Source organism: Hemicordylus capensis, chromosome 5 (genome assembly GCF_027244095.1).
Source record: "Hemicordylus capensis ecotype Gifberg chromosome 5, rHemCap1.1.pri, whole genome shotgun sequence".
Lineage (NCBI taxonomy): Eukaryota > Metazoa > Chordata > Lepidosauria > Squamata > Cordylidae > Hemicordylus > Hemicordylus capensis.
Window position 1 is genome coordinate 255993898 of NC_069661.1, and position 21913 is coordinate 256015810.

At 50.9% G+C, this 21913-nt stretch overlaps 1 protein-coding gene across 6 annotated transcripts in view; it reads right to left on the reverse strand.

Moving 5' to 3' along the window:
* Positions 1 to 4296: 4296 nt before the first annotated feature.
* The window catches only part of NRF1 (nuclear respiratory factor 1), a 76695-nt gene continuing 59078 nt past the window's right edge, over positions 4297 to 21913 (reverse strand). For 5 of the 6 annotated variants that reach the window (XM_053257456.1, XM_053257457.1, XM_053257458.1 and 2 more), the window contains exons 11-12: positions 17486 to 17572; positions 4297 to 6597 (exon numbers count right to left, since the gene is read on the reverse strand). In XM_053257456.1, coding sequence (XP_053113431.1) covers positions 6434 to 6597; positions 17486 to 17572 — 251 coding nt within the window. In that variant the 3' untranslated portion in view covers positions 4297 to 6433. The remainder of the gene's footprint in view (positions 6598 to 17485; positions 17573 to 21913) is intronic. The other variant, XM_053257454.1, reaches the window with a different exon arrangement.

A 21913-nucleotide genomic window follows, 5' to 3' on the forward strand; every position in this document is an offset into this window, starting at 1 on the left:
CCCCTACCCCAAGCATCTCCACCTGCTGCAAGAAACCAGTAACAGGCAGGCAGGCAGGCAGGCAGAGAGGCAAGCAGGTAGGAAAAGAAGACTGGGATGCAGTGCCTAACCTACTTCACAGCTGGTCAGTAAGGGCAGGAGGGGCAGTGCCCCCCCCCCAAAAAACAAGCAAGCTAATAAAGGATCAGACTTACCAGCAGCCAGGGGGACCTTCAGAGCAGGGAGCTTCTTCCAGCCCTCCTCCCCAGTCTGGAACTCCTTGTTTTGGTCTTACTGGCTGGAACAGCTGCTCCTCAAGCTGCTCCAGCCAATTGGATTCCTAGGGGGCTCCTCCTGGCGCTGCCCCCAGGAAGAGCTAAAATAATGGGTTAAAATGCACTTCCTGGTTGATTCATTGTCCCCTTCTTCCTGGGGGCAGTGCCAAGAGGAGCCCCCTAGGAATGAGATTGGCTGGAGCAGCTTGAGGAGCAGCTGTTCCAGCCAGTAACAACAAAATAGAAACTTGCAGGCAGGAGAGGAGGGGGAGGAGGAAGCTCCCGCTTTTCTGTCCCCCCTCTCCCCCCTTGCTGTTTTCCTCAATGCTGGCAGGCTTGGGTAAATGTCCACTGGCATGGAGGAAAGTGGGGGGCAGGTAGTCTTCTGCCTTGGTCACCAGGTTCTCCCCTGCTCCTCCTGCCCCAATGCCCTGCAGCTGCTACTGTTTCACAGGGATGTTGTGAGGATTAAAAGAGGGCAGGGTGACTAAGACCCTAAGTCACCCTAATGCAGACCCTAAGCTGCTAGGGATGGCCACCTAATGGCTCAGCGGGGAAATGACTTGCCTAGGGAGGCAGAGGTTGCTGCTTCGAACCCCCGCTGGTATGTTTCCCAGACTATGGGAAACACCTATATCGGGCAGCAGCGATATAGGAAGGTGCTGAAAGGCATCATCTCACACTGTGCCGGAGAAGGCAATGGTCCACCCCTCCTGTATTCTACCAAAGACAACCACAGGGTGGCTCTGTGGGCGCCAGGAGTCGACACTGACTCAGATGGCACAACTTTACCTTGAAGCTGCTGGGAGGCAGGGTGAATTAATGCAGAGCTGCCCAGCTTTGGGTCCCAGGAGCTTGCAGAACTACAGCTGCCATCATCCCCAGCCACAAGGGTCTTGGATTGGGAACCTCTGGGGTACCCAACAGAGAACAGACTCAGGATCTGCCTGGAACCACAGATCGATCCAGACACAAGCACGGTCCCAGCTTGCCTTTCTGTCTGTACACAAGGAGTTTGCCACAGGGGCAGACTAAGGCGCTGCGTGGGAGGGGGCATTCGCGGGGGGCTGCGGTGAGCTCACAGCATGCAGCTACCACCTTTATTGCAGCTCCTCTGATTGAATCGTCCCCTCCCGCCACAGGGGGAATGGTTCCTCCTCTTAGCTACAGGAAGCTGCCTTCTACTGAGTCAGGCCCTTGGTCCATCTCGCTCGGGATTGTCTACACTGACTGGCAGCGGCTCTCCAAGGTTTCAGGCAGGGGTCTCTCTGGAGATGCTGCCAGGGAGCAGGTGAGCCAGGAGCCTAGGGCCCCACTTGGCTGGACTTCTTCGCGCGCTGGCTGGGACTGAGGCTCTGACACAGGAGAGGCTGCCTGACTCCTGGCTGGTCCAGCCTTGGCTGCCGCCGGGAGGAGATCAGGAGTGCTGCTGGGGCTGCAGCCGAGCCACCGGGTTGCACGCAATGTCTTCTGAGTGCCACAACTTGTGTTCGCTGCCAGCCGGGCAGGGAAGATTCCTGCCATCACGAGGCAGGTGGCAGCCTGCGTGATTTGGGTGCCCCATGGAGTGAGTGGAGGCTGCTGGGGCACGGCCCTTTGCCCCCAAGTCCGTGGCGCCTCTGCCAGGGAGTGCACCTGGGACCCTCCTGCTTGGTACATGGTGGTGACCCAAATCTGGGCCTTCTCTAGGGTTGCTCTGGGGTTCTGCAACACTCTCCCAAATGGCACTCAGATAGTTGAAACAAGTACTTGGTGAACCTCCCTCCCTCTCTCTCCCCCACACACTCACACAGCAAGTTTATTGTTTTAACTGATTTTCAATGTTTTAATGTGATTTTTATGTAGTTTTATTGTATTTTAATTTTTGTAAACCACCTTGGGCTGTCTTATGGAAAGCAGTCTAGAAATTGAACAATAACTAAATAAAAGGTTTTAACAGACACAATTTAAGGTGCTGGCTTTAAAGTCTTAAACACCTGGAACCAGGGAATCTTGAGAATTCTCTCCTTTTCTTACAAGCTTGCTGGAGATCCCCAGTCTACAGGCTGCCCCACCCTCAGAAGCATGGCAGCAATGTACAAGAAGCGGAGCCTTTTCTGCTGTGGCATCCAGATTGTAGAACCACCTCCTTAAGAGGCAGGTCCACCTCCATTACCACCAGAGTTCCCTGTAAGAGAGATCCCCAGATGTTGTTGACTACAACTCCCATAATCCCCAGCCAAAGGCCAGTGCAGATGGGGATGCTGGGAGTTGTAGTCAGCAGCATCTGGGAATCCCTGTTAGAGGGAACACTGATCACCACCCTCTTTTAGATGGGCAATGAAGACCGTTCTGTGCCAGCAAATCTTTCGGCACTTGCTGCCTCTAAGATGAGCGTTTTAACATGGTGCAGTTTAAAGTGAGGCTGCTTTAACCTTTTTTATTCTATTTTTAAAAATCTGAAATATTCTTCCTAAGTCTCCTCATGGTATCATTGTAGTGGAAGGCAGAGTGCACGTTTTAGAAATAAATCCACTTATTCTTAAAGCCATCCACCTGGCTGTTGTGCCAGCGCTAAGCAGCTGATAGTGCTGTGTGTGTATCCGAGAGCTGGCTGAAGAAGGTGGAGTTGGGTGAGGAGAAGCCAGAAGGCCGACCTCCCAGGGCCCCACACATATGGGGTGTGTGCCATGTGCTGCAACATGGCAATGGACTCTTCTAGTTCCAGCAGAGCCGGAACAATACTGATTCATGATGGGGCCCCCCCCTGCACAAACAAGGAACACAGGAAGCTACCTTATGTCAGGTCAGACCCTTGGTCCCTCTAGCTCAGGATTGTCTACACAGACTGGCAGCGGCTTCGCCCAGGTTTCAGGCAGGAGTCTTGTTTCTCAGCCCCATCTTGGAGATGCCAGGCACAGTCATTTAGCATGTCTAGAAATTTGGCCTCCTTGTCAATACCTGCACATGAACTTGCCCAGTCTATGTGAGGGGAATTGAAGTCACCCATTATTACAGCCTGGTCTCTCTTTCACGCCTCTCTGATTTGCTTCTCCAACTCCAGGTCACTCTCAGCGTTTTGGTCTGGAGGGCGATGGCACCTGCTGCAAAAACCTTGGCTTGCATACTGCACACTCTCCGCTTGCGGGACACGAACCAGCCCGTTGCCACTCCTAGCCCAGGCAGGGGAGGCCCTGTGCTCACTACGCTGGAGCTGCGCCCAGCTCCCTTTCGGGAGGCGGGGAGTTGGGCACAGCTGCACTGACATACCATGGAATTTGCATGGAACCTGTGCTAGATGGGCAAGTGCCCCACAAGCAGAGAGCCTGCATGCGCAGTGTCTAAACCATGGCCCCGACCCTTGCTCAAATTCTATCTATTATTCCACAGGTAGATGCGCCAAGTTGCCTTATTCCGAGTCAGCCAAGAGGGCCCTCCAAGCTCAACCTCCAGCCGAATCCTGTTGAATCTGGCGGGCAGCAGCTTCCTACGGTCTGAGGCCAAAAGCCTTCCTAGCACCTGCTTCTAGGGATCCTTTTAGCTGGAGATGCAAAGAGCGGAACCTGGAATCTTCTGCATACACCGCTGAGAGATGGTCCGTTTGAGTTCGTGCTCTCTATTGGCAGCCTCCCACCACCCATTTCTTAAAGACACCGCCCTCTTGGGCCACGAGGCTTTGTGGGAAAGACAGACGCAAGGAGCAGAAACATCACGCAGTGCACACCATCGTCTTCCGGTGACATCTGCCCCAATTGAGTGGATTGTGGCGGGCGCAAATATTCTAGTGCAAAGGAAAGGGTTCCTAAAACTGAAGTCAGTGGGAAGCCCTTGATCACACAGAAACAAGCGCCTTGTAGCTCAGGGCAGTGGCTTGCCTGGTTTTAAATGCAGCCCCTCAACTCCTGAGGACTAGAGACTTGCCTCAAAACATGCAGACAGAGAGAGCGGAGACTTTTAGAGATTTGGGTTCTGTACTAGAGACCGCATCACCGTGCACAGGACAAACCTGACTTAGGCACCATCTTTGGTGTGGAACTGAAAGAAGACACACAACGAAAGCAAGTTATGGACACATCTGTAACAATTTATTGAATGAGGCAACAGACAGAATCGGGGGGAACAACAGATATTTCCATGCTCTGCTAAAGGACTGGAGGGTGGGGTGGGGGGGAGTGGAAAAAAGGTTGATTTTTCTTTGGGTCTCAGGGAAATAATTTCTCAGTCTATCAGAACGTTATTCCATTGCAAAAAAAAAAAAAAAAAGGAGAAAAAAGAACACTGAGTTTAAAGTCACACCCGACATCTTCACAACGACAATACAAAATAATAATAATAATATATTTTTTAAAAAATTAAAAAATTAAAGTGGAGACCTGGGTTTGTTTCTATGGGAAGGAAGGGTGCCCTCCCTTCAATTTAAGTCCAGAAAGAAAAGCGTGTGTGTGTGGGAGCGGGTGGGAAACCAAAGGGCTGTAGAGAGATCCTGTTAACAAAAGCCTCACGCAAATACAAGAATCAGGGTAGGGTGAGGTGCCTTGAAGCTGAGACAGATGCGGAGAAGCTTGATAAATGGCCACGTAAAAATAAAATTCAAATTAAATACTGTATGCAATTCCAGATGCCAACAAGAGGGGTGAGGTGGGGGTGGCAATGGGAAAGGAGGGAGAGTGGCAGCATTTTGCTTTTTGTGGGGGCAGCCAAACATTCTGGCCTCTCTGGGATGTAAATAAAGCGGGCCCTGAAAAGGCTCTCGGGAAGGGCGACTCTATTAAGCGGTGAGAGTGGGCAGCCCATCCTCTGACCCAGCGTCCCCTCCATCAGGGATTCCCAGACGTTGTTGACTACAACTCCCATAGCCCCCAAGCAAAAGTCATTGCCGCCAGGGATGCTGGGAGTTGTAGTCCACACCAGCTGGGCATCCCTGTTTGAGGGAGCCCTGCTCTGGCCCACCACTCCAGCGGCCATCGTCTGTCCTGTTTGCCGGCTGTGCACAGGGACTGCCACATCCTCGGACCTTGGTGCCTGTCGGCATGTGTGCCGCAGCGGACATCGGGGCCTGGGCTGCTGGCAGTCGCCCTGAGCGGCAGAGAGAGGCGCAGGGGCCGCGGGGAGGGAAGGCGGCCCGTCTTGCTGGGCCATGGGAGAGGCAGGGCTTTGGGCAGGGGGGCCAGAGACCATCTGGGCAGAGGGGAGAGAGTGTGTGTGCTTCATGTGGAGCTGGAAACCCTGGGAAGTTCATGAGCCAAGGAGGAGAGGAAGGGCAAGGCAGAGCGGGGGGAGGCTGGCCAGCCATCCTGAACTGCCTCCACAGCCGCAGATGGCCCAGGCCAACCTTTCGAGCCATGTGGTCAAAGAGGAAAAGAGGAAGAGTGGGAAGAAGCTAGTGGTGTCCCTTTGCAACACCCCGCACCCCTCTCTTGTGGCTTCGTTCCTTTTGCCTTTCTGAACTTGTCCCGGGAAGGAAGGAGGTTCTTAAAATGCAAACCAAAACGGTTCCGTAGGGAAAGGAAAGGAGTCGGGTTTCCAAGCATGGACTTTTAAAAAAGGAGGGTGAGGGGGGGATCTGCTCCATCAGGTCACCAACACACACACCCCTGCCCCGGAGGAAGGCCCCTCCCTTTCTTACGGGGATCCAGCATCAATGGGAAGCAGCCCTTGCTGTCTCCTCTGGAGAGCCTTACTCTAATGCCTCCTCAAGGGGAACAGGGGAAGGGGGGTGTCTCTTTTCCAGACGGTCTTCAAACCTCTCTCTTTAAATTTATGTCCATGTTAAAATGACACCTAATTCTCAATGCAAGGACGGCAGAGCAATGTGGCTTTTGGAGCCTCTGCAGGAAGGGGGCAACAGAAGTCTGCGGGGAGCCCCACCACAGACCCCCAAGGCAGGAGGGCAGCCCACCTTTGCACGCCTCACCCTGGCTGTCATCAAAGATGGTCCATGCAGTGGGGAGGGAAGGGCTCGGTTTGCCTGGGCCTGCTTGCTCCCGTGAGAGTGGAACGGCGCTAGAAAACCGCACTCCAACATGCACCGTTTTGCTTTGCTCCGTTTCCCGTTTTTTCCATTTTTGTTAACAAAACCTTTGCTTCCAAAGCTGCGAGACTCAAATGCCACCTGATGGCATCTCTGGAGAGGTGTAGAAAAACTATTTGCGCAAGAAAGGAGGAAGCGGCAGCAGCAGCTTGGTCCCACCGCTGGGCCGTCACTGCTCCAGCGTCACCACTTCCACGGCCTGGCCGTCCATGGTGACAGTGCTGTCCGTTATCCTGGCGGACACGGGTGCCATGGCAACCTGGACGGGGCCATTCCCCTGTGCAAGGCTGGTGACCACCGTCTGGTACATGCTGACGGGGATCTGGACGAGGCCTGCGGAGACAAAGAGAGGGAAGTTGGTTCAGGAGGATAAAACCAATGGCCAGGAGGAAGTCAGCACGAGCCGTTCGGAAAGATGGGTGCATTGCTTTTAGAAGACATGGAGGAGTCAGAAAGGGCTCACATCTGTACCTGAAAAGGAGAAATTTCCACCCACCAGGCCGCTCTGCCCAACAGGCCAGTCTAGGAATGGAAGAGCAGCTTCACTGGGATCAGACCAAAGTGGGTCCATCTCGTCCAGCATCCTGCCTCCAGGATGCCCACAAGCTGGGTGTGAAGGTAAGAGTCCTCCCCTGTTAGCTTCCCAGGAATTGGTAGGTAGGCTGCTGCTGAACATGGAGGTTTCATTTAGTTGCCCTCTCCTGGTCACTTGCCTTTTACAGTGACGTCAGCTAGAGACGCAGCCTCTGTAAAGCGCTGAGTGGGCAAAATACTTCAACAAACATTATGTTGCTGTAACTCTTACCATAACCCTATAAAGTAGGTGAACCTTAACAACTTGTATTAAAGGCTGTGTGTGTCTCTGTGCCCGAGGGAAGAGTTGCTTGCCTAGGTGAGGCTGGAACCGGGGATTTTGTGGTTTGTAGCTCCTAAGCCTGCTCTTGTTTGCAGTCTAGGGCTGTTGGACTACAACTCCCATCATCCCAGGTTTCAGTCATTGTGGCTGGGGTTGATGGGAGTTGTAGTCCAACAGCATCAGGGGATCCATGGTTGGGAACCCGGGATCTAGGCCACAGGCAGAGAGGAGACGCAGTGCAAAAGGTGCCTGCAGAGCGACCACAGTCAGATGACAGCAGCCAGCCAAGGGACACCTATGAGAGGGTGAGGGAATGAAGAAAAAACCCAGAGGAGGGTTCTTGCCAATTAGATTTGGAAGGAAAGGCCTCCCTGACGGAAGGTATGGCTGCCCATCAGGTGCTAAGAACAAACCCACATGTCGTCAAAGCCTCCTGCCCCACAGCAAGACCATTTATGTATCAGCCCCACATCACAGCTAGTCACCACAGCTAGTCAACACTAGAACCGGGGTCATCCCATGAAACTGATTGCCAGGAAATCTAGGACCAACAAACGGAAGTATTGTTTCACACAACGCGTGATCCACTTGTGAAATTCTCTGCCACGAGATGTGGTGACAGCCAACAACCTGGATGGCTTGAAGAAGGGTTTGGATCACTTCAGGGAGGAGAGGTCTATCAACGGCTACTAGTCGGAGGGCTACAGGCCACCTCCAGCCTCAAAGGCAGGATGCCTCTGAGTACCAGTTGCGGGGGAGTAAGAGCCGGAGAGAGGACATGGTCTCAACTCCCGCTGTAGGCATCTGGTGGGCCACTGTGTGAAACAGGATGCTGGACTAGATAGGCCTCCTTGGGCCTGATCCAGCAGGGCTGTCCTTATGAATCAGGTTGGAATGACTTCCAAGACACCAGGCAAGGAAGCTTCTGCAAACTGGAGGAGATCTGGGGCAGGTGGGTGTATGCACAGAGGTTTCTTTGCAGGTCGTTACTAGAAGCAGCCTACGTAGGCAAATGTGTGTGGCTCTCTCAGTACCCTCTCTCGCAGAGAAGGTAATAGGAGGCCGAGAACCGACACTACTGTATCTGTGCTAGTTGTTTGTGCTCTACAATTCTCATGGCTTGTTAGTATATATTCTCCCACCACAACCCCCAACATGATGAGCCTGCAAGCATTTTTCTGAGCTAAACCCTCCATTTATTCAACGCATATGTCCATGACAGCATTGATCCACAGACTCCAGGAAAACAAAGCAGGGGGCAGAGGCAAACCACATGCCCCACCCTGAGAAGACAACTCCAGATGACTCAAATAACTGAGCCCAGCCAGATGCTACAGGGGGGAAAGACTTGAAGGGTTTTGTGTGCGTGCGCGCGGACGTGCGTTCTTTCAACCTGATCCCCTCAACAAGGCCAGATGGTTCGTAAACCAGTACATTTGCTTCCTGTTTCAAATCTTCATTGGATTCAAAGAATACTTCCATCTCCTGGATAACCCCTGGTTTGCCCACACAGTCTCATCTTCTTCATTTATTTCTGTATCACACACCAGTGCTCCAAGAATGGTTGCAGTCATGTTCTCTCTCCGACGACATCCCCAGCCCTGCCCTAGATCTTGCCTTGTCGGATTAATGCCGCTATTAAGATTCTAACGAGTCGGAGCCAGGGATCCTTCCCCACCCCCATTAACTGCTCTAGGGAGAGTCTCTCCGAGGGCTCCATTCCTGATCAAAAGCCTGGACAGGGATGGGCGGATGGACAGAAACACACATCTCCAGGGGAGGAAAACTCCCTCTAGCAAGAAGGGGGCACTACTCAAGCACCAAATGATAAGGCATCCTTTGCAAAGCACTTGCTCTGGAACGCTCCATTCCCGAGCTCGGCGGCAGACACGAGGCCAGCCTTGGAAGGGTCGCCTTCCTGCTGGTGGGAACTATTTGCTGGTCTGGGTTAGGCTTGGTATCCCGTGAAGGTCGTGGCACAATAACAGGAGGAGGCCAAATGTGATTGTGTGTCCTCACGTCACTTTGCTGTGCAGACAGGAAAGCTTATGTCTTAAGCACCCTGACCTGGCATCGGAGGCAGTGCCCAGTTTGGCAGCCGCGGGCCCTGCCCTGGTCGCTCTTCCTCCTCGGGTGACCTCTGAGCCCTTGGCGCCCCACCCAGTCACAAAACCCTGCCCAGAAAAGCAGGCCTTGGCCAACGGAAAGAGAGGGGAGCTCTGCTTTCATCCCAGGAGGAGAAATCAGTGATAGCATCAGGAATCTCACGGTGTCAGTCCCGAGGTGACAAAACCACCAGCAGGAGAAACCCTGAAACGACTTTTCTTGAACAGCCGGGGGAAATCGGTGCAGGTTCCTATTAGGGCCAAGCTAGAGGAGATGCTGCAGATCTGTGATCAGGTCTCCTGTCCCTTTACCTTCCAGCAAACAGCAGTCACTGGGGTGGGGTGGGGGGAGAGGAGGGAAGGAAGATTCGGATTGGGACCAAGGTGCTGGCAGAGGGGGGATTAATCCGTTCCCTCAGCACCTCTCATGCTCTCCTCATGTGCATGAATTTACATGAATGTGCACCTAATGGCGCAATGGAGAAATGCTTGACTAACAAGCAGAAGGTGGCCGGTTCGAATCCCCGCTGGTACTATATCAGGCAACAGCGATATAGGAAGATGCTGAGAGGCATCATCTCATACTGCACGGGAGGAGGCAATGGTCAACCCCTCCTGTATTCTACCAAAGACAACCACAGGGCTCTGCGGGCGCCAGGAGTTGAAATTGACGTGACGGCACACTTTACCTTTACTTTACTGCTGCTGAAGAGAGAGTGCCATGTAAAATCCTTAAGTTCACAATTGCTCCCCTAAATAAATTCTGGAGTGCAAAAGGTCCAGGGACTGCAGGGCTAGAGAGGTTTTTCAATTAGGCCACTGGGTAGCAGAGAGACTCAATTTAGTTGCTGACAAACATGCTTCATATGATATCGAAAGTTAGCAACTTGATTTAAATCAGAGAGTGCTGGACTAGGACTGGGGAGACATGAGTTCAAATCCCCCTTCAGCCATGATACTTGCTGGGTGACTCTGGGCCAGTCACTTCTCTCTCAGCCTAGCCTACTGCACAGGGTTGTTGTGAAAGAGAAACTTAAGTATGTAGTACACCACTCTGGGCTCCTTGGAAGAAGAGCGGAATATAAATTTTTTTAAAAGTTATTTAAATCCTTAATTAATTTAATAATTAATTTAAATTAATCCACCCTGCTATTTAATTGATCAAACTTTGTAATGACTTCAAATATCCTGTATGGTTTCAAATCTACAGAAAAATACATACAATTGATTGCTGAAATATTGAAGGCTAATCAACAGAAGCTTTGAAATTATATAAGGGAGGGGGTGAAAGAGGAAGAAAGGGCGTGGCCAGAGGAGGGAGGGGTGGTGCTAGAGGGGTAGGGCAAAAGGGACCCCCAGTTCTACTTGGTACAGAGCAGCTTTTAAAATGACAACTGGGGGAGAGCTGACAGGAGCTGGGCAGGCTCCAGTTTGGCAAATGGCATCCCTTAAGGGTGTAAATGCTTCAGAGAAACCAGAAGGGGACCAAGTAGGATCAGGTAAGGAGCAGGCAGAAGGATGTGCTAGCTGGTCAAAGAGATCAAATGGCCCTAAGAAAGAGAGCACACAACAGCTGGGCTCCCTCTACTTTTAACATCAGTGAGCGGAAAGAGTTTTGTTCTGGGCAGCAGTATCAAGGCAGTTTGTGTGCACATAAGTCAGTCAGTCTGTCTGTCACATGCACACAGAATTAATTTTTTAATCTCCCACACCCCCACCTCCATAAAAATCCCATTTAAAACCTTAAAATCAGTTTAACAGTAAAAACCACAGAACACCAAAAACACAACCATTAAAAAGACAAACAGAAAAGACAAAGACTGTCATTAGGAACATAGGAAACTGCCATATACTGAGTCAGGCCATTGGTCTATCTAGCTCAGTATTGTCTTCACAGACTGGCAGCGGCTTCTCCAAGACTGCAGGCAGGAATCTCTCTCAGCCCTCTCTTGGAGAAGCCAGGGAGGGAATGTGGAACCTTCTGCTCTTCCCAGAGCGGCTCCATCCCCTTGAGGGGAATATCTTGCAGTGCTCACATTTCTAGTCTCCCTTTCATATGCAACCAAGGCAGACCCTGCTTAGCTATGAGGACAAGTCATGCTTGCTACCACAAGACCAGCTCTCCTCTCCAACTCTGTGACTTCTGAGTAAAGTGTACATAGAACTAAGTAATATTTTACCCAAATATTTAAGTTGGCCAAAGTCTCAACATATCTAAAAGCAAAGGTTTTCACATACTACACATCACTAATAAAGTAACAGAACCCCAATTCTTGTTTGTTGATTATTAGTGTATGACTTTATGATGTAAAACCACTTTGTTAATAGTCGTTGAAAAACTAATATATAAATTCTGTTAAGTAAACATAATTAACTTCAGGATTTTCTACAAAACAAAATACTTAAAAATACAAATACTGGATACCCATGAACACACCTAGCATAATTGCATTCTAGTTCATCTATTTTGCCCAAGTAGACTCATCACCATGAAGGATTTGAGGTTTTAGCAACAAACTAGAGTGAGTAGTTTGTTGATCTGAATAATATTACGCCACTAGCAAATCTCAAGCCTTCCCTTTAACATCCTGACCAGAGTCATGAATGAAAATGTTAACAACTCTGATTTGACTTTTGATCCCTGGAGATACTTCGGCTCTGAATGAACTCTGTCCCACCACTCAACTGCCAGATGTACTCAAGGTATGCATTTGCCAGGATTGTTTGGGGACCAAATAGATTTTTACCTTTATAGATACTGCTCTGTAAAAGGACTAATCTAAGTTGTTATCAAAAATGTTATCTTCTGCTGAAGTGAAATGCTGCCATGTGAATGGGGTATTATGCAGGGAGGGATATTTTACAATATGTCCTTGCACAGCCAGTGCTTTTCACATAAAGAACCAGCAGACAATTCAAAGATTAGTAGAATATGCTCATTCAAAGTTGCTTGCTTCTTGCATGTATATTAATTTCCCTGCCCCAACCCAAGCAAAAGCTCAAAAAAATCTCATAATACTATAGAATAGTTTCATACCTGCTGTTTATAGTAAACTTTAAAAAGGCAATTAATATATCTTTCTATTTACAGTGCTGTAGCTAATCTAATCTAAGCTAATCAACTTGTGGAACTCTCTGCCACAAAGATGTGGTGACAGCCAACAACCTGGATGGCTTTAAGAGGGGTTTGGATAACTTTGGAGAGGAGAGCTGGTCTTGTGGTAGCAAACATGACTTGTCCCCATAGCTAAGCAGGGTCTGCCCTGGTTGCATATGAATGGGAGACTTGATGTGTGAAAACTGGAAGATATTCCCCTCAGGGGATGAAGCTGCTCTGGGAAGAACAGAAGGTTTCAAGTTCCCTCCCTGGCTTCTCCAAGATAGGGCTGAGAAAGAGTCCTGCCTGCAACCCTGGAGAAGCTGCTGCCAGTCTGTGAAGACAATACTGAGCTAGATAGACCACTGGTCTGACTCAGTATATGGCAGTTTCCTATGTTCATGGAGGAGCAGTCTATCAACAGCTACTAGGTAGAGGGCTATAGGCCACCTCCAGCCTCAAAGGCAGGATGCCTCTGAATACCCGTTGCAGGGGAGTAACAGCAGGAGAGAAGGAAAGCCCTCAACTCCTGCCTGTGGCTTCCAGCAGCATCTGGTGGGCCACTGTGTGAAACAGGATGCTGGACTAAAAGGGCCTTGGGCCTGATCCAGCAGGGCTGCTCTTATGTTAGCAACAGCAATAGCAATAGCACTTACATTTATATACTGCTCTATAGCCGAAGCTCTCTAAGCGGTTTACAATGATTTAGCATATTGCCCCCAACATTCTGGGTACTCATTTTACCGACCTCAGAAGGATGGAAGGCTGAGTCAACCTTCCATGTTCTTCAGTTCCCTTCCCATTCCAACATTTCCTCTTCTCTAAAACCTTGTGATACAAGAACAGGAAGAAAACAGAAACCCAACATCTGTTTGGTGTGGAAAACCAACTTCAGTAGTAGTTTATGGACACAGGAATTGGATGATGCATGCAACAAAAATGGAAGAACACAATTCTGAGACATTTTATTCCTTCTGCCATGCATTAAGTTGTGTGTTTGTTTTAACCTCTCCCCGCCTCCTGGCCTCCACCTTGACAATTTTTAATTAATTATTTTTTTAAAAAAGCCGTGGTGGTGGCAGTAGCGGTGGGGAGGGGAAAGTTCCCCCCTTTGCCCCCTAAAGATCGGGGTGGGGCGCAGGGGTGGCTGGCTGCAGGGCAGGGGGCAAGAAGGGGAGAGGGCCCCCTTTTCTTAACCGGTGAAAGCCCGCCGCTGTGCAGTGTGGCGGGATGGTGGGCGGCCAGCTCCTCCCCCCTCCCCTCCTCTCCAGTGACTGCATGGGCTCTGCTCTCTGTGGCCCGTTTCTGGCTTCCCTTCCATGTGGAGTAAAGCCGGAAACGGGCTCCAGAGAGCAGAGCCTGTGCAGTCACGGGAGAGGAGGGGAGGGGGGAGGAGCTGGCCGCTGCCCCCCATCCTACTGCACTACACAGCAGGCTTTCAGAGGTTAAAAAAAGGAGGCAAAGCCTGCTGTGCCTGGCGGGGAGGGGGGGGAGGAGGGAGGAGGCAGCAGTGGCAGCCCGGCCAGGGAGGGGGGAAACGGGGTGCCAGGCAGTTGGGTGGCGGCGGAACTGGGGTCTGGGGGTAAAAACAATTTTAATGTGTTTTTATCTATTATGATTGTAAATGTTCTATATTTTACGTTATGTTTTAGTTCTGTACACTGCCTAGAAATTTTGATATTAGGAGGCATATATATTCAATAAATAAATCCAATCAATCAATCAATCAAACAATCATTGCCAATGCCAGAAGCCTCCAAGCCAAGATTTTTAATTTAATTTAATTTTTTAAATTTAATTTTTCTAATTTTAAAATTTTAATGTGTTTTTATCTATTATGATTTTTATCTTTTTATGAATTTTAAACATTTTATATTATAATATTATGTTTTAATTCTGTACACCACCTAGAGATTTCGATGTTAGGTGTATATAAATTCAAACAAATAAATAAATTCAATAAATAAGATGGGTGAGCTAGATTGCTTGGTTGCTAATGAACACATATAGATAGTGGGCATAATGGAAACATGGTGGAGCAGTGAGGATCAGTGGGACACTTATTCCTGAATACAAACCATATAGAAAGGACAGGGAGGGGCAAATTGGGTTTCTTCACAGCAGAAGATACTGAGCATATATCTGCGCCTGAATTGAGCTTCTTTGGGACAGAAGATAAAGAATAGACTGAGATAGAGGTGATGAGGTTCTAAACTGTCTGGAAAAATTAAAAATTAACAAATCACCAGGGCCAGATGGCATTCACCTGAGAGTCCTTAAAGAACTCAAATATGAAATTGCCAACCTCCTTGCAAAAATATGTAACTTAACCCCACCAATTCTCAAAAGAGGATCCAGGGGGGATCCAGGAAATTACAGGCTGGTTAGCTTAACATCTGTGCTGGGCAAATTGAGGGAAAGCATTCTAAAAGATAAAATAGTTAAGCATATAGAATAAGACCTGTTGAAGGAGAAGCAGATTGGCTTCTGCAAAGGTAAATCTTGCCTCATGAACCTTTTGGAGTTCTTTGAGAGTGTCAACAGATGTGTGGATAAAGGTGATCTAGCTGACATAGTATACTTGGACTTTCAAAAAACTTTCAACAAAGTTCCTCACCAAAGATTCTTGAGAAAACTTAGCAGTCATGGGATAAAGGGACAGGTTCACATGTGGATCGGTAACTGGTTGATGGACAAGAAACAGAGGGTAAGTATAAAAGGATGGTTCTCTAAATGGAGGGAGGTAAGAGGGGCCCCCAAAGAATCTGTACTGAGACCAGTGCTTCTTAATGTATTAATAAATGATCTAGAAGTTGGGGTAAGCAGCGAGGTGGACAAATCTGCAGATAACACCCAACTATTTAAGGTAGTGAAACCCAAAACCGATTGCGAGGAGCTGCAAAAGGATCTCTCCAAACTGGGCGAGAGGGCAGCAAAATGGCAGGTGTGATTTAATGTTATGCATATTGTTATGCATATGTTATGCATATTGGGGCAAAAAATCCCAACTTCACATATATGCTGATGAGGTCTGAGTTGTCGGTGACTGACCAGAAGAGAGAACTTGACGTCGTGGTGGACAGCTAGTCGAAAGGGTTGACACAATGTGCGGCAGCTGTGAAAAAGCCCAATTCCATGCTTGTAATAATTAGGGAAAGGATTGAAAATAAAACTGCTAATATTGTAATACCCTTATACAAATGTACGGTGCGGCCACATTTGGAATACTCTGTACAGTTATGGTCATCAAAAGGGACATAATAGAACTGGAGAAGGTGCAGGAGAAGGCAACCAAGATGATCAGGGGTCTAGAGCACCTTCCTTACACCTGGCACTTCTTAGTGTAGAAAAAAGGCAACTGAGGGGCGACATGATAGAAGTCTATAAAATTTTGCATGGTGTGGAGAGAGAGAAATTTCCCTCCATCTTGCATAACACTAGAACGAGGGGTCATCCCATGAAGCTGCTTGCCAAGAAATTTAGGACCGACAAAAGGAAGTACTTTTTCACACAATTCATAATTAATCTATGGAATTCTCTGCCACAAGATGTGGTGACAGCCACTAGCCTGGATGGCTTTAAGAGGGGTTTAGATAAATTCGTGGAGGGCAGGTCAACTAATGGCTATTAGTTTGAGGGCTACAGACCAGCCTCCAAGGCAAGATGCATCTAAATACTGATTGCAGGGGAGCAACAGCAGGAGAGACGGTGTGACTTCAGCACTTGCCTGTGGGCTTCTCAGAGGCACCTGGTGGGCCACTGTGTGAAACAGGATGCTGGACTAGATGGGCCTCCTTGGGCCAGATCCAGCAGGGCTGTTCTTAAGTTCTAACATTTCAAAAAGGGGGCAGACAGGAGAGGGAGAGCAAATGTGACTGTATGAATTGTGATCCTTACATTTTTGCGTGTCTCACAATACTATTAATTTGGCAACTATTAAGAAATAGTTCCGAGGTGCTGCAGTGTCTGCTGGGTTGCAGCTTAAGCTCCTTGTTAAAACAGAAATTAAAAATGTCAAGGAAACTGGCGGTTGACCCTCTGTTGCTCACCTGAGAGCATGTTCAGGTACAAACCTGATCTCCCTATCAAATCAGAAAGCAAAGGAGAACAGCAGGAACAAAAAGCAAAGGAAATAAAAGGCATAATCAAGATGGAAGAGATGACAGAAACATGACAGAACTCACAGGTCAGTGTGCAACCAGGCTATTGCAAGAGATGCCTCCTGGCACAAACAGGCTGCTCCCTCAACCTGGCTTCACCTCACACGGAGCACGAAACCTTAAAGCCAGGAACTGTCCGTGCAAGACGGGGAGAGGAGCCCACGTGCACACACGTCCTTCCCTGTGCAAGGATTAAGCCAAATCGCCTCAGCGTCTGATGCAACGGCCTCTGCGGCTGCAGCACCAGCAAGCCGGAGTGGGCGAGGGATGCTTCCGGGGGTGGGGTGGGGGTTTGCAGTCTGCTGTGCCCAAAAGCAGAGCTGACCGCCCTTGGGAGGCACACGATTAAAGCCCCTGAGATATGGTAATCAGGGCTGGGATTGTCACCATGCCGCATCTGCCCTTCTGATTAGCCTTAATCTAGCTGGCACATGTTAATCTAAAGCTTGGGATTTTGGACCCTTTCAATGGTATTAAAGAGAAAATCCCTTTGCTCACAACTTGGGGAGGGGGGTGGCTCGAGGAAGAGGAGGAGGAGGAGGAGGAGGAGAGGGTGGCTGCTCCCTGGCACCAGCAGTGGAGGGTGCACAGCCCACTCGGGACGTCTCCTGCACCTGGGAGCTGGGCTGTAGCACGTTTAGGTCAAGAGGGGATTGTGTGGGAAGTGTGCCTGGTGCATAGCTGCTGCTCACTGGCGAAAGAGGGTCCCTGCTCAGCCTTGGGAGTCTTGTGCTCATAGCGGGGCCCGTTCCGCAGAATACTGAAGCAAGCAGCGCAGCCCCACCCCAGCGGAGACCTAAGGGGCACTAAGGGGGGGATGGAGTCAATTAGCCCTGAGCGCCTTGGATACAGATGCCAAATGCATCACGACAGGGCCCAGGGACCACTCAATTGATCTGTGGCTTGCTCACAAGCAGGGACCCCCCTCCCCACCGGCCGCTTTTGGATTGCAACAAGGTTAGAGGAGTAGTAGTATATAGAGATAATCAAGGATAATGCTCACAAGAAGGGATGACTCCAAGGGGGAGTGGCCACTCCCCGCCCCCGAAATATTTCCTGCTCCCCCTTCCATCAGACTGGAACCTTGCTGCTGTAAAGTGTCAGACAATATAGCCGGTTATGATCCAATAGCTGGAAAGAGTCATTTCCAAAGGCCTCAGTTGTTTAAAGAAGCCTCATGTGCTCCCTCCTCCACCCCGGAACAAGCCGCTTCAAGAAGCCAGGGCAGGCAGGAGACCCCTCCAGCCTCCCAGCAGACTCTCTCCCCCTTGGCATAAGTCAGATCCTAAGAAGAACCAGAGGCCTTCCCTCGGGGCAGAACACAAGCAGGCCAACCTCTTGTTCGTCCCTCCTGGCCAGCAACTGGGCTTGGTGAGACCGTGTGGGCGGGGTCATCACCCCGGCAGATTCCAGCTGGCCCGGCCCCGACCTCTCCCTCCACCCGGGTCTCGGGGTCTGGCACAGGAAGAGGAAACCAGGCCTAATCCAAAGAGACAGGATTTTCTAAGGGGAATCTGGCCCATTTAAACAATAATGAACATCTGAAAATGTCAAGCATGTTTCATTAATGACTATCCATGTACAGTTTTTGTGTTTGCTTATTATAGATTTTAAATCAGATTTGTTTTCATCTTTTCAGCTTAATGTTTTGAACTGTCATTTTTATTATATGTTTTTTAACTTTTGTAAACCGCCTTGGGATTGTTTTTAATGAAAGGCGGTATACAAATTTAACAATCAATCAATCAATCAATCAATGGCCTTAACTCTTCCAGTATTTAATGTATAGGAAAATCTTCGTTCTCTGAGTAAGATTCTTTGCTAGCCCTTGGCCCCCCACCCCCCAAGCCAATTATCCCAGGGTCGAGGCCTCACACTTTGCCATGCACACCACAGAGGACAAGGCATGCTCGCAAACAGGGTGGAGAAAGGAAAAGCTCCCTTTATGAGTAAAAGAGCATTCAGTTCATACGACAGATGAGATGTCAGCATCCTAAGTCATACCCTTGGCAGGAGGGTCACAGAACGTGGGAGCAACGGCCCCATGCTTTCAAAAGAGGCAGCTCCTTTGCAGGGCCAGACTGTGTGGGCACCAGAGACTCCGGAGGAAGCGGTGAGAGTAGCCTCTATTCAAGCCCTCTCTGCTGAATGGATCCAAGAGCTTGGGGATTCCCAACTTTGGGTCCCCAGATGATGTTGGACTGCATCAGAGGAGAGCTGGTCTGGTGGTAGCAAGCATGACTTGTCCCCTTAGCTAAGCAGGGTCCACCCTGGTTGCATATGAATGGGGGACTAGAAGTGTGAGCACTGCAAGAGATTCCCTTCAGGGGAAGATGGAGCCGCTCTGGGAAGAGCAGAAGGTCCAAGTTCCCTCCCTGCAGCGTCTCCAAGATAGGGCTGAGAGACAAGATTCCTTCCTGCAACTTTGGAGAAGCCGCTGCCAGTCAGTGAAGACAATACTGAGCTAGATGGACCAAGGGTCTGACTCTGTATATGGCAGCTTCCTATGTTCTTGTGTACAACTCCTGAAAGCCATTATGGCTGGGGATGCTGGGTGTGGTAGTCCAGCTCAGGGGACCCAAGGTCAGGAACCTCCGGATTTAAAGGAAAAGAGGAAGCAACCGGGTGGCTTCCTCCCCTCCATCCTCTGCCCTTGTCTGGCCTGCGCCTAACTACGTGGCCTTCCGCGTCCCACCCCCTTGGGCCTGTCTTCCTGACAAGGGAACTCCAGGGTGTTCCAGCCCCCTCTCCTTGCAGTTCCACTGGGGCCATTCCCCAGTTCACTGCTGGGTGTCTTCGTGGCGCTGTGCAGCCCCATCCGAGAGAACACTGCTATTACTCAGTCCTGGAGGGCCTCCCTTGGAGCAATTCCCATCTACCGCAGACGTATCCCCTCGCTATGAGAACGAGCCAGAGGCTGACGAGCAAAGTCAGCCCAGAGCTTGTGGCAGGATAACTGCAAACAGGCCTTAAGAGGCGGTGGTGAGGTTTCTGCTCCTCTCTGCTGCCCGGCCTAAAGCGCAGAGGGCAGAGCAGCAGTGCAGTGTGGCCAGGGGCCAGCCGATGGAGTGGGGCCACGGACAGCGATACCTGGCCAACTTAGGCCGTCACGGCAGAAGCCCACACTTCTGCTCCACAGCTTGGCCGAAACAAGGCTCAAACTTGGATCGTTGCAGGTGAAAATCGAGAGTGGCACCTGACGAATGGCCAGCCTGCAGGCAGCACAGGGCGGAAGAGAGAGAGAAGCAAAGGGAGCTCCGGGAAGGAGAGGCAGCTGTGCCCCCTTTGGCACCCCGCCCCCAGGACGAGCTGCTCCTGTGTGAGCCCAAGAGTCCCTGCCCGAAGGCCCACCTAGCCCAGCATCTTGCTTCCAAGGCTGCTAATCAGAAGCTGTTGCAAAGCCTTCCAGGAGGGCATGAAGGCAAGTGCCTTCCTGCCATTGTAGGTCTCCAGTGTCTGCTATTTTAAGGAATGCTGCCATTGAACATGGAGGTTCATAAGAACATCAGAACAGCCCTGCTGGATCAGGCCCAAGGAGGCCCATCTAGTCCAGCAGCCTGTTTCGCACAGTGGCCCACCAGATGACCCTGAGAAGCCCACAGGCAAGAGATGGGGGCCTGCCCTCTCTCCTGCTGTGACTCCCCCGCAACTGGGACTCAGAGGCATCCTGCCTTGGAGGCGGCCCACAGCCCTCCGACCACTGAGCCCTCCATTCCATTGAGCTAGCATGGCTAAGAGCCACCGATAGACCTCCCCAGCTTTGCCAAACCCAGAGGTTCTCAACCTTGGGCCCCCAGATATTATATGCTATAACTCCCATCACCCCAGCCACAAGACTGAGACTACATGCATGAGCATTGTAAGATATTCCCCTTGGGGGAGGCTGCCGCTCAGGGAAGAGCACCTGCCTGCCTGCATGCAGAAGGTCCCAGGTTCCCTCCCTGGCAGCATCTCCAGGTAGGGCTGGGAGAGACTCCTGCCTGCCGCCTCGGAGATGCTGCCACTGTTCCCTCTAAAAGGGATTCCCAGATGTTGATGACTACAATTCCCATAATCCCCAAGCAAAAGCCATTGCAGTTGGGGATTCTGGGAGCTCTAGTCAAAAACATTTGGGAATCCCTGCTAGAGGGAACATTGGAAGCCGCTGCCCGCCTGAGTAGACCAGGGCTGCTCAACTTCTGCCCTCCTGCAGATGTTGGCCAACAACTCCCAGAATCCCTGGCTACTGGCCACTGTGGCTGGGGATTATGGGAGTTGTAGTCCAAAAACAGCGGTGGGGGGGCCCAAGTTGAGCCGGCCTGGTGTAGACAGTACTAAGCTAGATGGACCAGTGGTCTGACTCTGTGGTCTGACAGGCAGCTTCCTACCTTCCGATGTGTTCACAGCTCTTATGATATTGGCAATTTTACTTTCAGTCTCTTCTCTAAGAATCCCGAACATGGAGTTTGCCTCTGCGGCTGCTGCAGCTGCTGACAGGGTTGCTGTTTCCTTCAAGAGCCCTCAGGTGAATGCAGTCTGGCCCAGCGGACTCGTTAGTTCGCAGCTGATCAACCAGTCACCCTGTGTCACTTCTCCCCGATGGAGAGCCTCGGGCGCCCTCTTGGCACACAGCCTGGCCCATGTCCTGCTGCTGAGCTTGTGCGGCGATGACGCACGAGGGCAAGAAGACTGCACAGCTGGGCCGGGCCACAGGGGCTTCTGCAACGTGCCCCGCAAAACCCACGAGGGGGCCGCAGGTGGCACACCTGGCTGAGCAAGCGCAACCACCGTCTGGAATGCACGCTCCAGGCTTCGCTTGCACAAGCGCAGCGCCAGGCAGGACGCTGGCCACTCACCCACCGGGGAGCCCCTCTCCAGCCCCTTCACGGTGCAGGCCGATGCAAGGAATCCACGAAGCACTCTGCACTCTGTTGAGACTCCTTCACTACCTGCCCACCTTGGCTGTTCAAAGGTCCTACCACCTTCCTGGCCGTGCTTTCCTGAAGCTCCGTGTTCAGAAACAGCAGACCTGAGTACCAGATGCTGGGGGTCTGGTGCCACAGGGAACAGAATCCAGGCCCTGCCGCCTGAGAAGTTGTCAGTGGCCCAGGGAGCCAGGAACCTGCCTTCTACCACCAAGTCAGACCCTTGGTCCATCTAGCTCAACCTTTTGGACACGGGCTGGCAGCAGCTTCTCGGGCAGGAGCCGTTCCCCGCCGTAGCCGGAGACCTCCAGCAATTCTGCCTGCCAAGCAGATGCTCCACCACTGGGCTGCGGCCCCATCCCCCAAGGGGGCGCAGGTGGGCTCCCCACCCAGACACTGGCCACATCAAGGCCTGCTCAGTTTCAGCAAGGTGGCTGCATCTTATGCCCTTGGACCAGGCACCCGGGCGGCCACCTTGGGAGTCGGAAGGCTGCACCGGATGGAACTCTGGTGCGATCTGGCAGGGC